The sequence below is a fragment of the Ranitomeya imitator genome, chromosome 10 (genome assembly GCF_032444005.1).
Source record: "Ranitomeya imitator isolate aRanImi1 chromosome 10, aRanImi1.pri, whole genome shotgun sequence".
NCBI classification, from domain to species: Eukaryota; Metazoa; Chordata; class Amphibia; order Anura; family Dendrobatidae; genus Ranitomeya; species Ranitomeya imitator.
Window position 1 is genome coordinate 47,298,877 of NC_091291.1, and position 15,786 is coordinate 47,314,662.

General features: G+C 41.6%; 1 protein-coding gene across 2 annotated transcripts in view; it reads left to right on the forward strand.

Annotated features, from left to right (window-relative positions):
* ODAD1 (outer dynein arm docking complex subunit 1) overlaps positions 1-15,786 on the forward strand; it is a 172,532-nt gene that overhangs the window by 30,732 nt on the left and 126,014 nt on the right. For both annotated transcript variants that reach the window (XM_069740710.1, XM_069740709.1), the window contains exons 4-5: positions 11,250-11,439; positions 13,560-13,682. In XM_069740710.1, the coding sequence (XP_069596811.1) occupies positions 11,250-11,439; positions 13,560-13,682 (313 nt within the window). The remainder of the gene's footprint in view (positions 1-11,249; positions 11,440-13,559; positions 13,683-15,786) is intronic.

The following is a 15,786-nucleotide window of genomic DNA, read 5'->3' on the forward strand; positions in this document are numbered from 1 at the left end:
TCCATTTTGTCTCCTGGACACAGGAGTTCTCCTGGCCCCCCACCTTTGCTAATGAATAGAGTTCCTATTAGTATGCTAACGGGCTGAGCTCAGTGTAAACTGTAGACGGTATTTTAAAAGCTCACTGAGGAAACCACGCCAGCAGGGGGCTTGGAAATGCTTGGGGACTTAATTAAAACACGCATGCCAAGTGGCCACTGGATACACATCTATTATGGCAGCCCAGCCGAACCGTCTCCAACATGGAATTGTGAATTATGGACGCATCGTCCGAGGTACAGGCTCATAAAAAATATTCTCCTTACCCTAAATAAATTGTGCATCCAACAGTGTGACTCCCGTGACGGTGGAAGGTCTGAAACCCGAGATATAGGGATCAGCCTCCTACAGGGACCGAATGGGTCCAGGTTTGATCCCAGTACGACCGGCAGAACAAACCACAGGCGCTGGTACTGCCCGTGTGCTGATCCGATCATCCTGAGAGAAGTTATCCCATTTATTAGATATTGGAATAAATCTTGCAGGGAGACAGAGGGGGTGGAGATTGCTAAGCCCACCCAGCTGCAGGCAGGGGGGCTCAGCCAGGCATAAGAAGACGCTGAGGTCACTGGGAGGGACTCACTCCACAGAAGATGATGATGATGACATCTTAAGGAACAGGGTATGCCAGCCAGAGGGGAGCAAGCACATGCTTTCTGGGGGCTGCCCGGCAACTAAGTTTTTGGACCTGCGGAATGCTATGCCCCCCGGCTTCCACAAGCGACCTTCGACCTGGTAAATGGACCTCCAGCTTTATACCTTTAAGCCTTGTATTATTGTTGTTATATTGTACTCTGACTGTAACTCTTGATATATTGTGATTGTATATTTCTTGTAATTATCTAGTGCGCCCTTAAGGCAATTAAATCATAAATTAATTTTGGGCTGATCCTTTTACTCTGATTGCGAATCTTAGAATACCCAGGGTGGGTAACAGGGCAGTCTCCCCGGCGGCCATTTGCTCTAGGTGCAGTCCCTTTACTGACCTGAGAGACAAAGGGGGCGCCGGAGAGCTGGACCTGTGTAGTGACGTCACGGATTGGTGACGTGGGAGGAAGGGGTAATCCTTCACACTACCATTCAAAAATAAACACTTGATAAGGATTATATACAAGGGATAGCATTGAACTTTTTTTTTGCATTTTTCCACACAGTATCCTTCCTTAATAGTTTACTCCAGGGCTTTCTAAATCCTCTGTTTCTCCCTAATTTGCCACAACTCAGCTTTAACGTTACAGTCCTGATCGACAACTATCCTTTACTTTCTCAGCGTTTCTGTGTCCTCATTCCACTACTGTCTCCCTGGAACTCCCAGTCCCTCAGTCCTGTTTAGGTCCGGTACATACCAAGTTCGGGGTCTCGTGGCTATGCGTCCTCCTCTGTGACCTGTGTCCGGAAAGCCACTTTGTCTCTCTGTCGCTTATGCTCAGGATCTTGCTATTCCTCCTATTCGATCTCCTCTCATTTAGGATCACCCTCTATTCTGACTCTGCTCAGCTTGGACCTCTTGGTCTGCTCACTCCAGGCCCTATCTGTCTTCCCAGTAGGAAGCCGGCACTTTCTCTTACACTAGCCCATCCCACTGTGGGCTAGTCCCAACTCTTAACTATTCCTATAGTCACCTACACACATTACCAACATCATTAACACTGATCACAGTACACAGTATTTACAACAGATAGAGGACACAATTCAAATGACACCTCTTTCACTAATAAAACTCGTTTCTTCAAGAAGGAAATGTGGGCAGCATGTCCATATGCTTACATGACAAGCAATCTAGATGCTCTCCTACCTGGGTTGTCTGCTATTTTTTTACATTAAGTATTTTTTATGGGGTTTTAACAAAATTGATATGAAAGCAGAACATTCCAATTAATTTGACTCTTGTTAATATTAAGTTATTGTTAAACATTGGAATATAAGTATAACCAGCTTGATGAGGAATGAATATAAGCTCTTACATGAACCAAATAGTTACGAGTGTGCTAGATGAATTTAAAGAATAAAGGAGGATGAAAAGAGAAAAAAATGAGAAGGAAAAGAATGGGGGAGGGAAACAAACAAAAAAATATACGACTTATTGAATCAAGGACTTCAGAGGAGACCACATACCACGACATTCTAATTTAAGTATTATTTTCTGACAACCAGATTGCCAGGTCATTCCCCTCACCGATTAATATCCAACATATCCATTGGCAATGAAAGGCTTTGAGGTGATTGTTATCATGTGCACTCATGTTTTCCATTTTCATAGTATTGTTAACTTCTTCCACCCATTCACCCAAGGTGGAAGTTTTTGTGGATTGCCAATGAAGTGGAATAATTGGCTTAACATCTGTTTGAAGGTGCCTAAGGGTACCGTCTCACAGTGGCACTTTGGTCGCTACAACGGCACGACCTGTGACGCTCCAGCGTCGCTCTATTATCGCTCCAGCGTCGTAGACTGCGGTCACACTTCGCAATGCACGGCGCTGGAGCTTACAATTTCATGACGTATTTGCGATGTTGAAGTCGTACTGGACCCATTACATCGTATACAAAATCGTGCACACCTTTGTTACACAATGCGATCATGCCGCCACAGCAGAACACTTGACGACGAAAGAAAGATTAAAATGATCTGCTACGATGTACGATTCTCAGCGGGGTCCCTGATCGCAGTAGCGTGTCAGACACAGCGAGATTATAAGTATATCGCTGGAACGTCACGGATCGTGCCGTCGTAGCGACCAAAGTGCCACTGTGAGACGGTACCCTAAGGATAGCTATCTTTGCCTCTGAGATTGAATCCAGAGTAATGGATGTAGGCCTATTTGGGGGGGAGGGTGTGACTGCTACCAGTGAGATTATTATACAAGGAGAAAATTGAATTCCATAACCCATGAACCAATGGGCATTCCCACTATATATGAAACATAGACCTGGCTGAGCACACTGCCAGCACAAGTGTGACACACAGGGAGAGATCCGATGTAATACACTGAGACAACGGTGCCATCTAGATAGAATCTTATAGTCTTTCCCCTGAGCACAACAAGTAATAGGCAATTTGTGGGAGAGTATAAATGCCTTTTGCCAATCCTCCTCTGAAATTTGACTATCCACTTCCTTCTCCCAAGCTCCAGTAGAGGTTAGAGCTGGAATTATGCCAGTCAGGATAGACGCCCACCTGGAGAGAACCACCAAGTTCTGTAAAGGAACAAAAAGAGCCTGATCCCATGAGAACATGTTTCGATCTAACCCCAGCAGATCAGTCCCAGATTAGAAACGAGTTCACACCTGAAGCAGGGGGAAATCTGGGTTGTCAAACAAGGGCGTTAATGGACCCAATATACCTGATGTAGATGATGAGATCAAGACTTCCATGTTTGCAAAAAGTGTTGAGTGAGTATTGGTAATTGTTTAGTTTGTACATGTATTTTGTCAATCCGAGGTAGAGATGTGAGTGTTCGGGGAGAAAGGTCCTCTTCCAGTATCACCCACTGCATATGTTCCACAGACCTGAGCCAGTCCACTGCTCTCATAAGAACCACAGACTGATGATATTTTTTTAGATCGGGCAGACTATTGCCCCCTTTATTTTTGGGATGACGAAATTTTTTAAAATGTGTCCTAGGCCTCAGCGTTCCCCATACAAACTTGCTAATAGCTTTGTTGAGGCCGGAGAAAAAGATCCGAGGAACGCAGACAGGAAAGATCTGAAATATATAAAGAAGTTTTGGCAAAATGTCCATTTTGATCACATTAATACAACCAAACCAGGACAAGGGTTTCAAGTTATATAATTCATTAGATTTTGAAGAGTTTGTTCAAGGATGGAGATATAATTTAAACAATACAGATCATACAAGAATTTGTGTATCCACTTAAAGGGAAAGTTAGAAATTAGTTGTCAGTTCAGTGTTAATGTTAAGGTATGTTCATGGCTTCTGTTTTAGAGTAGTTGACTTTAAAATTGTTTACATGGCTGCATTCTTTGAATTCCTTTATTATACATATAATTGGGTTTATAACATGGAGCAACAGGTCATCTGCATATAGAGCTAGTTTATAATGATGTGAGTCTACTGTAATTCCACTAATGTCTGACGCTAAATGCTCCATCACCAATGTTTATAGGAGAGGTGATAAGGGACACCCTTGCCTTGTTCTGTTTCTAATAGAAAATGTCTCAGATAGAAGAAATGTTTACCCAAACTCACGCTTTAGAATCAATGTATAATTATAGAATTTTGGATAGCAAGAAAGAGCCCAACTCAGTTTGTCATAGGATGCTCTTCAAGAAAGTCCAACGCGTTCTGTCTAAGGCTTTTTCAGGGTTGACAGAACCAAGGCACGGATGTCTGCTATCTTGATTCCTTTTATCCTTTCCCCTCTGATATATAGTACTGCGTAAAACCTTTAGGCAGGTACAGAAAAACTGTTACGAAATAAGAATGCTTTAAAAAATAACAGTGAGGTTTTGGAAGAGTTTCATGTCACAGGCCATACACCATTGCAAGAGTAATCACAGCAATAAGACAGAAGGTAATTATACTTCATCAGCAAAGTCTCTTCCAGGAAAAGGTTTCAAAGTAGACTGAAGTTCCAAGATGTGCTGTTTAAGCTCTTTTGAAGAATCACCAAGAAGTGGAAAACGTTGTGGACTGTAGAAGCAGTGGTCGGCCAAGCAAATTTAGTTCTATGACTAAAATTATTATGCCTACCAACCTTCTAAATCGGAGGATGTTCAGCAGTGCCATCAGGTCAGAGCTGGCAGCAATCAGTAGAATCCAGGCACAACCATTTACTGTATGGTGAAGGCTGACCAGAAATGGTCTTCATGGGAGAATTGTGATCCTCCCCCTCCCCCTCGAAAAAAACACCTTCAACATGGAAGCTAGGCCAAGTGACTCAAGTATGCCCAAAAACATATGAACTGGGGTTGAAAAAAAATGGCAGCAGGAGCTTTGGCCTGATAAGTCACCAGTTTAAACATTTGGCTTTACCAGAAGATTGTTGACCAAAGGGCTGAAGAATGGTATAATATTGAGTCTCTGCAGGCAACAGTGAAGCATGGTGGAGGTTTCTTGCATGTTTGTGGCTGCATTTTAGCAAATGTAGTAGGAGACTTGGTCAAGATTAATGGTGTTGTCAATACTGAGAAATACAACAGATACTTATCTAACATGCAATACCATCAAGGAGGCATCTGATTAATTTTGCAGCAGGACAACAACCACAGACACACAGCCAATGTCATTAATAACTATCTTCAGGGTAAAGAAGAGCAAGGAGTACTAGTAGTAGTGATACGGCCCCAAGGAGCCCTAATCTCAGCATCATCAAGTCTCAGATTACATAAAGAGGCTGAAGGATTTGCAGAAGAGACATTTAGATCTGTGGTTGGTTATCGAAGATGATTGGAAAAACTTCCCTGCAAATTTCTTTCAAAAGCTTTGTGCAGGTACAAGTGTACCTACAAAAATTATGCTGGTTTTAAGGCAAAGGGTGCTCACCAAATATTGATATGATTTACATTTCGAGAAAACAAATGTAGGAAATGTAGGAAAGTCTGCACTATGTTAAGAGTGGCTGTCTCATCACCTGGTTTGAACCCATAGAAAATATTTATGGAATTTGAAGAAGATGGTTGCAGCACATAAACCCAAGAATATTAGTAAACTGGAGGCTATTGCCAATGAGGAATGGGCTAAGATTCCTCAGGAACGCTGCCAGAAGCTGGTGTCTGGCTTTGCTCTGCTAAGCACCAAAACAATTGTCAAGAGGGTGACTAATTTAGAGTTGGCAGTAGTCAGTTAAAGTAGCATTTTATGTTGAATTTGGAGAAAACATATGTTGTATCCATCATGTATCAGTCATGTTGAGCTATTTAGATTGTTCTTTTTCCATTTATTTCAAAAGGTGTAAAGTTTGCTAATAAACTTAATTTGAAATGTGGGTTCAATAATTTTAGTTGCAACTATACAGAACTTATATACAGGCTACAGCATCAGGGATATAACACACGTATGAGGTATAACCCCTCAGCGCAAAATGAACACTTGAATGTGAGGTTTGGTGTCCTCGAGTGTGGAGGGGGCTCAGATTGATGTTGGCTTTGTTACATTGCTGCCATCTGTCTCTAACAGCAGTGGCCGAAGCTGAGAGCTAATAGCTGCTGTTAACCATTCACATGCTGCTATCAATCTCTTATTGCAGCATGTAAATGGAGCAGTTGGCAATGAGCACAGACACAATCAGTCATCGATTCCTTGCAATGCAAACTCAGGGCACCTATGGGTTTCCCTAACAGCTGGGAACCTTCAGCAGCCTATCACTGCCATGTTGCCACAGGCTGAGTTTCATCAAAGAGCGCATTTTTCACTATATGCTTTGATTTTGTAGTATATAGTATAAGTGACCGGACAATTGCAGGTTCAAATTCCCTAAGTAAAATAACAAACAAGATAGCTTGTTATAACTTGTGATAGCGTTTGCTGTTATGCAGGGTGGACACTTTGCTCATGCAGTAACCATGTAATAAGAAATGATGTCAGACATATCACAAACAAACATATTTGCAACTGTGAAATCGTCTGTGATTTTACAACGCAATATGACATCAGCTTGTTTTTTGCGGGACAAGTTGTATTTTTGAACTATTCCATTGGTTTCAACATATCGTGTACTGGAAAACGGGAAAAAAATTCCAAGTGCGGTGAAAATGCAAAAAAGTGCAATTTTTTTTTCACTAAATGATAAAACTGACCTGATTCTACAGGTCATTACGAGTTCACAGACACCAAACATGTCTAGGTTATTTTTTTACTTATGTAAAGTGATGAAAAAAATATATAAATTTTGTTAAAAAAAAAAAATGTCGCCATTGTAGCGTCTCTATTTCTGTGATTTGGGGTTGGGTGAGGGCTTATTTTTGGGGCGAACTAAGGTTTTTATTAATACTATTTTGGAGCAGATGCAATGTTTTGATCGCCCGCAATTGCATTTTATTGCAATGTAGCAGTGATCAAAAAACGTAATTCCAGCGTTTTTAATTTTTTTTTCTCGTTACGCCGTTTAGCGATCAGGTTTTTTTTTATATTGATAGATCGGGCGAATCTGAACGCAACGATACCAAATTTGTGTATATTTTTTGTTTTTATTGTTTTATTTTGAATGGAGTGAAAGGGGAGTGATTTGAACTTTTGTATTTTTTATTTTTTTTTAACCTTTTTGCATGCTTCAATAGTCTTCATGGGAGACTAGAAGCTGCAATACTTCGATCGCCTCTGCTGCATACAGGCAATGATAAGATCGCCTGTCTGTAGAGGAAATGTTCACTCGCTATAAGTGCCAACCACAGGGTGGCGCTCATTGCAATCTGGCAATGACAACCATAGAGGCCTGCTTCAGACCTTTGGTTAGCATGCTGTCCCATCAGTGACTCATGATCATGTGACGGGGTCACCGATGGGCGGGATTAGCGACATGCTTCCTGTCAGTGCTAGTTAAATGCCGCTGTCAGAGATTGACAGCGGCACTTAACTAATTAACAGCCGCAGGTGGATCGCGATTCCACCCACGGCTGTTATGGGCACATTTCAGCTATATAGATCAACTGTCATGTGACTGGAAAGGTGCCGGCTCAGTGCTGGAGCCCGCACCAAATATGATAAATAAATAATTTATTGATGTTCTAAATATGACACATTCATATGAATTGTCTGTATGGACAGACTTCTGTTAAGTCATTTCTAAAATTTGCTGTTGGAAAGTCAGGTGACAAGTGTATTAATAAGTAAGTTGTCAGCACTTTCTCAGACTTTGGAAAGTGGATAATGTTTGGATAATGTTCACAGGTACGTCCCAGATGGCTTCCAATTCAGAGACTTGGTGGAAGGGCTATGTGGGTACTGGCAGCCATAATTAATTGTATTCAGGTTACTTAGATACATGATTTTTTTTTTATTTTATCGTGAATTTAAAAAAAAAGTTGATATTTTGTTGGAAATGTAGCAAGTACCTACAGTACTATGTTGTAAAACCCCCGGGAAGATGTTAATTCTACTAGTCGTTCTCCTAGTGCCAATTATCGCCAAGTCTCCTTGGTAGAGCCTGTCATCACTTCTGTCTGTCGTGTCAGGAGATACTTTTATGGTGACATAATGGCATCTAGCCCTCAGCAGAACAATGATATTTCATATTACACCTTCTGAAATACTCTTCCTGCTCTTCTTATGAGTTCTGCAGATCTTAGCGCTGACAGAATGAAAAACTTGAGGGCTTTGTCAGGTACCTGCTAAATGTGAATGTCTTGTCATAGATGAAAAAAGGAAGGACACTTAGCTAAGAAAATAAGGAAGCCTCATCCCTGAAGATTTGCAGCTTAAAGTTTTATAATTGTCTGTCTATCTTATCTAGAAGAACAAATATAGTCAGCACTTTCTATAAAATTAAATAAATATGCTGGAGGACGAATGTCGTGGCGTGAACACAGCACTATATACTGTATATTGAGTATAGTCTTATGCTGGGGCGTTCAGCTGACAGATATCTCTCCTGGCTCCCCCACAACCGAGCGCTTATTCAATGGGGCGATGTGAGAGAGCCGCTATTATCTTACCTGGATACACATCCTTCTCTGGCTCGACATTACCTGACATGGGAGAGTCAAGGTGTCCCCATGCACATCAGATGGTTGGCTGGTTTGGCCGACTTTCATTCAATCTGTTTGGGGGTGCCTAAAATAAAGAGGAGCCTTCATTAGGTCAGAAGTGGCCACTTTTTTGCCCTTATTTTATTCTCGCTGCTGCTCCCCTGAGCATTGCGTATTGTTTGCTTCATTAATATAGTCAAGATATATGGGTGTTTCCACGTAGTGCTAATTATTATGGTCTTTACACAAAGGCGTAGCTCTCAGAGTTCTTTGGGGGCGGGTGTTTAGGCTGCTTTGTGTTATTACTCTAAGCAATGCCCTCTTGGTCCAGAAGAAAAAAAATTAGTACTAAACAAAATGTCTCTGGGACCTTCGTAGGGTGGTGTCAAGTTCCCCTGGGAGACCTGGAGTTAGAAGGTCACAACGAGTAATGAATCGCAAGTCCTCCTTAGAGACGGGGTGATTCGGGCCCTATTTTAAGTGGATTTCCTTTCCAGCAGTGCTGAAAGGGTTAAGGACCCTTTCCATGCTAGCTGGCAACATACAGGTTGTTGTTCTCATCTGCAATTGCTGATATCAACTCATCGACCTACTTATATTAAATCTCGGCGTTTATTCCTTGCCGGAGAAAGAATCTTCTTCCTGGAAAGCATTGAGTTGTGTAGTTGGAGTTGGGAGCAGTAGTTGAAGTGTTCTGTGTTATGTAGGTTCGTTAGAGTTTATTTCCTTTTCTTTATTCCTATTTAGTTTATTTATTCCTCCCTTCCCCTACCTTCCTCCCTACTTTTGTTGAACATTTTTGTATGATAGTGGTTTTCAGTTATCCGTCTGTCTTTGTGTCTGGCTTCCCTTACATTTCTGTGCCATGCCTCATGGAGTGGGGGAGGGGGCAAATTAAGGTTTAACAGGAGCATAGTAAGGTTGGAGACCCAGGCCTCTCTACCTTCAAGAGCACCCCTGTGATAGGGATAGTTAGGGTCCCAGTTCCAGGGACAGTTTCAGGCCCCTCTCCCTTACCATCACATTGTGACAGGTGGGTTTGAAAAAAGAAAAAAAGCAGGTTACTCAGGGGAGGAGGGGAATAAAATAAGAGCAGAACACTTTTGACTTGGTGATAGGTTTTCTTTAAAGCCTATAAAATAGGCTCATGGAAATTGGTATTCAGCTATTTTCTTATGTGTAGTTTACTGGATAAGGACCACTTCACTGGGACAACCACTTTAACATTTCAGATTGGTGAATATTGTGTTACATCGGTGACTCGCTCGGTTAGTAGGCGCCGTCCTACTCACTTACTCATTGCGTTTTCCAATCTGCTCTTCCCCTTGTCAAGCTGTTTCGCTGAGTTGCCTCTTGTAGCACTCTCAGAACTGCTGCATCTTCCTGCTGTCTCCACCTGGTTATAGGGAGGCGCGGTCAGATTCTGTTTTCCTCTCCTGGCATATCCCCTGCAAGTAGGGGATATATTACGCAGATCCTACATCCACTCCTTGCCTGAACTTAGGTCTCTAGTTCCAGACCGTTTCTGTCTTGGTGCATTCCTGTTTTGACTCTCCTGTCACTGACACGGCTTGTGTACTCATTTTGTCTGACCTCTCTGATCCTGCCCTCGGCTTCATATTCTGAACCTGTGCTGCCCGCCTTGACTTTGGCTTTCCTAACCACGTCTCTGTTTATTCCTTCTGTTCTTTGCATCTGTGCCTCTGACCCTTCGGTCAGCTGTTGCAGCTACTGGGACTGTCCTGGAGTGGCACTTGCTGGCTACCCTAAAGGCCCAAGTCTATCCTCACAATCAGAGGCTGTAGTCAAGACCAGGTAGCCACTTAGATACATACCCTTCAGGGTAAGCCCAGCCAGTGAGTCCACACCCACGGCTGTCACATAGTGCTAGAGTTATGTGAAATAGAAAAAGAATCTTTCCAAATGTACTTAGATTAGAATTCCACAACCCAAAGATGCTACTATACCATGGAGCACAGGTCAGGAAAGAAAGCCCTGCTGCTCTACCTAAGGGTCAATTCTGATTTGAGACAAACTTTTGAGAAAATGGTGATTTAAAGGGAATCTGTCAGCAGGTTTTTGCAATATAAGAGAGCACCATGATGTAGAAGCAGAGGCCCCGATTCCAGTGATTTGTTACTTACTAGGCTGTGTTTTGCTGTTTCAATTAGATCAGTGTTTTTCCAGCAGGAGATTATCGCTGCAGGACTAGAAGTCTCATGCCTCATGGTCCAACTATTCCCCCACCATTCATTAGCAGTTTTTTGTCAATATATATTGCACATAGAAAGCTGCCAACCAGTGATGTGGGCGGGATTATACACAGCTCAGCATTCTGAGCTCTGCAACATCTGCAGCAGAGAAAACTGTGATTCTATCACACCTCCTGCAAAGTGTAACCATCAATATCAAATACAGCCATATAGCATTGGATCCACAGCACATTTCCCCAGACCGCCATCATGTACTGTCTCACTATGGAAAAATTAATGACTGTACTAAGTGTGAGCTTTTACACAGCATCTCACCATAATCATAGCAAAATGAAGAACTTTGTTGTTTGCAGAGCAGAGATGCATGCACTGGAAAGAGAGAGGGATGAACTGCTGAAGGATTTGAGGATCTCGGAGAGTCGAAGCAATCAGTCCCGTGACCAGGACCATCAGGAAAAGTTGCATTCTTTGCTAGAACAGAAGAATGAGCTAGATCAGCAGCTGGCCTCTGAGAAGCAAACAATTACCGATCTGGATCGAGAGGTATGAAAACATGCTTAGAATCCAGCCTGTTTTCCTGCAGGGTTGCTTCAGGCCTCCTTAAAAATGTTTTAGTAATGCTGATCATAGCTTCACTTTTCTGGCAGATATCCATTTTGCTGCTTTTGAGAAATCCATACTTGAAATTGTATGTAATGAGTTGCAAGTGCTATGGGCTGGCACTGCACTTCCAGCTCTCCTGCTTCTCTGACTATTCCCCTCCTTTTCCCCACCTCCTGTCTCTGACTGATCAGTTACTGAAACAGGCGAGACCTGTCAGTCAGAGGCAAGCAGGAGGCGGGGAAAAGGCTGTTTTTTTTAGGTTGGTGGTAGGAGGAGATTGTCTTTGCCAAACATATGTCCAGTTTATTAACAAAGTGAGGATATGGAGACACTATATTGATGATATATTGATCACTTGGAGCGGCACTGAACCTAAGTTATATGAATTTATCAATATCATAAACAACAGCCTGAACTTAAAGTTGACATTATCCTCACATAGAGATTTCATACCCTTTATAAACATCACCATTTTTAGAGATCCTTGTTATCACATTCAGACTAATGTTATAGAAAGAAGATGTCAACAAATAGTCTATGAGATGCCCAAAGTGCATGATCTGCCAACACCATTAAGACGATACAGAAAAGAAAATGTCTTCTCATGCAACAAAACTTGTTAAACCTTTGAATCTTTTAAAACATGTACTATAGAGATAAAACGTAGATTAAGGGAAAGAAATTACTCTGATATCGTGATAAAGAGGGCATATGAATTTGCTCTCAGAAAATAAATGATAAGATCTTTTAACATCAACCCAAAGTTGCCGAAAAAATGGCACAAGGATGTCAAAGAGGATGTTTCGGGAAAAACTCAACTGGTTTCTGTTTAAAAACAATGCAGATACACTGATGTCCAAAAGGCGCCATGTGCACATAACTTTAAAGGGGTTGTCAACTGCTAGGACAACCCCTTCTTGATCAAAAAGTTTGGCCCTCATAAACTAATAAAGCCTATACTCGCCTCCAATGCTGGCGCCGTTCCAGCGGTGTCAGCACTCATGGTCCCTCATGCAGTTGTTGTGACACGTGATGCCGGCGCCCAATTAGCGCTGGCATTACTGTCCTCACCTTCGAACAAATCAAACATGAAAAAGAAGTCTAGGCTGCAGCTGATCTTGGACTTTCTTTTCCTGCTCAATTTGACAGGAGGCGGGGACAGTGATGCCAGCATTGATTGAGCGCCAGGCACCATGTGTCACAACAACCGCGTAGGAGCCGTGAGAAATGGAGTGCAGACACTGCGAGAACAGCGCCAGCACAGGAGGCATTATTGATAGCAGCCAAGTCTGTAAAAGTGGGGATTTCTGCCTGTGGTGCTCATACTCCATACTGAATAAATTGAGATATATAGTATAGATAATTCTAAAGGGTTAATTTGCCTGTAGGAAACATACAGTAGCTGCTAATAAAGTGTTGTCTGCAAGAGAAGGAAGTGGGTAATTTGAGTCTCTTTCTCCAAACACACAAGGCCATCCGTAGCCCCATTAGAAAGAAGACTGTCATTGGATTTATCTCTGTTGTTCCTACTTCTACCCTACTGTTCCATAATACACAGGAATCCATCTTACATTGTCTTGTTTAAGAAAATTTTGCATGAAATAAGATGAAAGCACAGATCTCCCCCTTGTTTGCATGCTGCACGCTATCTTCCACCTCACAGATGTATCTTCCAGCTAAGAAGCTAAGAGTCTCACAGAGCTGTCAAAATAGGGAGACAGTGGAGAGCCAGATTTAAGCCTTTCTCTCTTAGACCACATGAGCGAGAGCTTTAATTACTAAGTTAGACAAGAATGTACTTTTCCTAGTGTGACTTAAAAAAAGTTTTATTTTATAATTTTTCTGTTACTCACTTTCCCTGGAGGAGGTAGGTCTTCTTTAAGTTTCATGTCAACTAAAGTCCTTACTCAGTTTTGACCATCTATTATTATGTGATGTTGGTTTACATTTTCTTTTCCTAAGCTCTCAAATTTAATTTTGTCGTTGTGAATCTTCACTTGCCATTTCTCTTTTTAGTCACCCATCCATTTAAATTCATTTTGCAACATAATGTTTTCTAGATAAAATCTTGGGAAAAGAAACTTTCTAATCAGAGGAAGCATGTAAGAGGATCTTCCGGGTCTGCAAAGCTGAACACTCAGAGCCAGAAAAATGTTAAGGTGATGGAGAATCGCTTGGATCGGGTATGTAGTGCAGAATTGTCTTTGATATAAGGGCATGAAAGGTGATGCTACTTGAAAAAGTTCAAATAACACTTCAAAATGAATTTAAAGGGTTTGTCCATTACCTAGATAACCCGTTTACAACTCTCATGTTTCCTTCATGTTAAACAACAACACCATGTAATATAATAATACTCTCCTCCGATGCGACTCTCATTTCCTCTGGATGTATGAGATTTACCTGAAGGTGGGGAGAGTCAAGCCAGCACTTATTTGCCACAGGGATCTCATGACATAACAATGTCATGCAAACCTGGGAAAGACAATGCCAACACCGAGGCAATGAAGCCAAAACTGGAGGTGAGTATAAGTGTTATTATTGTAGAAGGGGGCAACATATGGATTGAGTAGGTGCTGTCTGAGTAGTGGACAACCCCTTTAAGGAATAATTTCAAGATATTATAAATGACCTGTAAAGGGCATACAGCTATCTTAGAAAAACAGATAACAACATATAAGAATTATAATGCTATTTTGGAACACATACGTAATTTGGAAAAAGAAATTAACGCTTGTAAAATTAAATTGCTTGGAGGACAGATCACTATCTGCGAAGGTGCGCATTTGTGGGATCCCTGGAAAGGTTTGAGATAACCGGTTGGTAAGATTTTCATAGAAGCACATGTTGGTAAGCCATCCAGAATCAAATTGCATCTAAATATTTATTGGGACTACAGACTAAGGGAAACCCACTCAGTCACTAAGGCTGGTTTCACACTTGCTCATGGCTGGTCTGCGTATGGCTGCGTAGTTCCTCCCTTAAGCTCCGACTAAGCTCCGCCTACTTCCACATGCGTCCTGCGTGTGCAGAACTAGGCGGGGCTTAAGGGAGGAACTACGCAGCCATACGCAGACCACCTAAACGCAAGTGTGCACTTAGCCTTAGAGATTTTTGTAAGACTATTTTTTTTTAAATGTATGAGGTCCGTGCATACGTCCATGCCTTTGCCTCGATTTGCCAATTGGAGATACTATACAATCCATAAGGTACCACTCATATTACATTGTTAAGGTCAATGGGAATAAAGGGAGGTCATTGAAGCGTTGCAGTTATTACACTTTTCGTACTGTCTGAGTTTTTCGGTTCGGTTTATTGTGACAAAAAGCTGAGAACACATTTAAAGTAGTAATGTCAACGTCTTCAATATGTAAAACTAAAAAAGGGCTTGAAAAACAATAAATTTTGCACTTTACGTCTTATTTAACACCTTCACAACCTTAGACATATCCATGCATCCTGGTTGGGAAGGATTTCCCAACCTTGAACGTACGGTTACGTCCTGGTGATTTTGAGGGCACAGGCTCTGTACGCTGCCGGGTGTTCACTAAATCTAACAGCTGACAACTGGCTCTCACTGCCAGGAGCAGTACCCACACCACTCCCGGCAGTTTAGCCGCTAAATGCTGCAATCGGAACCCCCGCAACGTCATCGCAAGGAGCCGATTGTTGCCGTGGTGACCCAAAGTCGTCATGATGACATCCGGGTCACTAGGGCTACCAAGCAAGTTAGATGATGTGCAGTGCATGGTCTAACTAGCTTGTGTCAGTGCCGCACTGACATTTATAAAGCATAGCTATGCTCCTTCATTGCTATGCTTTGCCTCTGCGATCAGAGTTGGGAAAGGGAAAGACCCATAGTGGGACTAAGTAAAAAAGTTTTAAAAAAATGTAAAAATATTTCAAAAAAATAATCACAAAATAATTGTAAAAAAATTAAAAAAATAACATGAGCATAAATAAATATATTTATGAAAAAAATAAAAAAGTACACGTTTATCAACGCCATGTCCGGAACGATCCATCCTATAAAACTAACTCACTACTTTACCCCTTAAAAAAAGGGGGCAAAGAAACATGCTTTAACATGATATCGCCAAACAAAAAGTGAAAAAAAACACAATCAAAAAGACGAATGTAAATAAAAATGGTATCGCGGAAAACATCATCTTGTGCCATAAAGAACAATCTGCCCTACAGCTCCATCAGTGAAAAACTAAAAAAAGGTCATAGCCCTCAAAATAAAGCAATGCAAAAATATTTTTTTTTCTATAAAAAAGTTTTTAC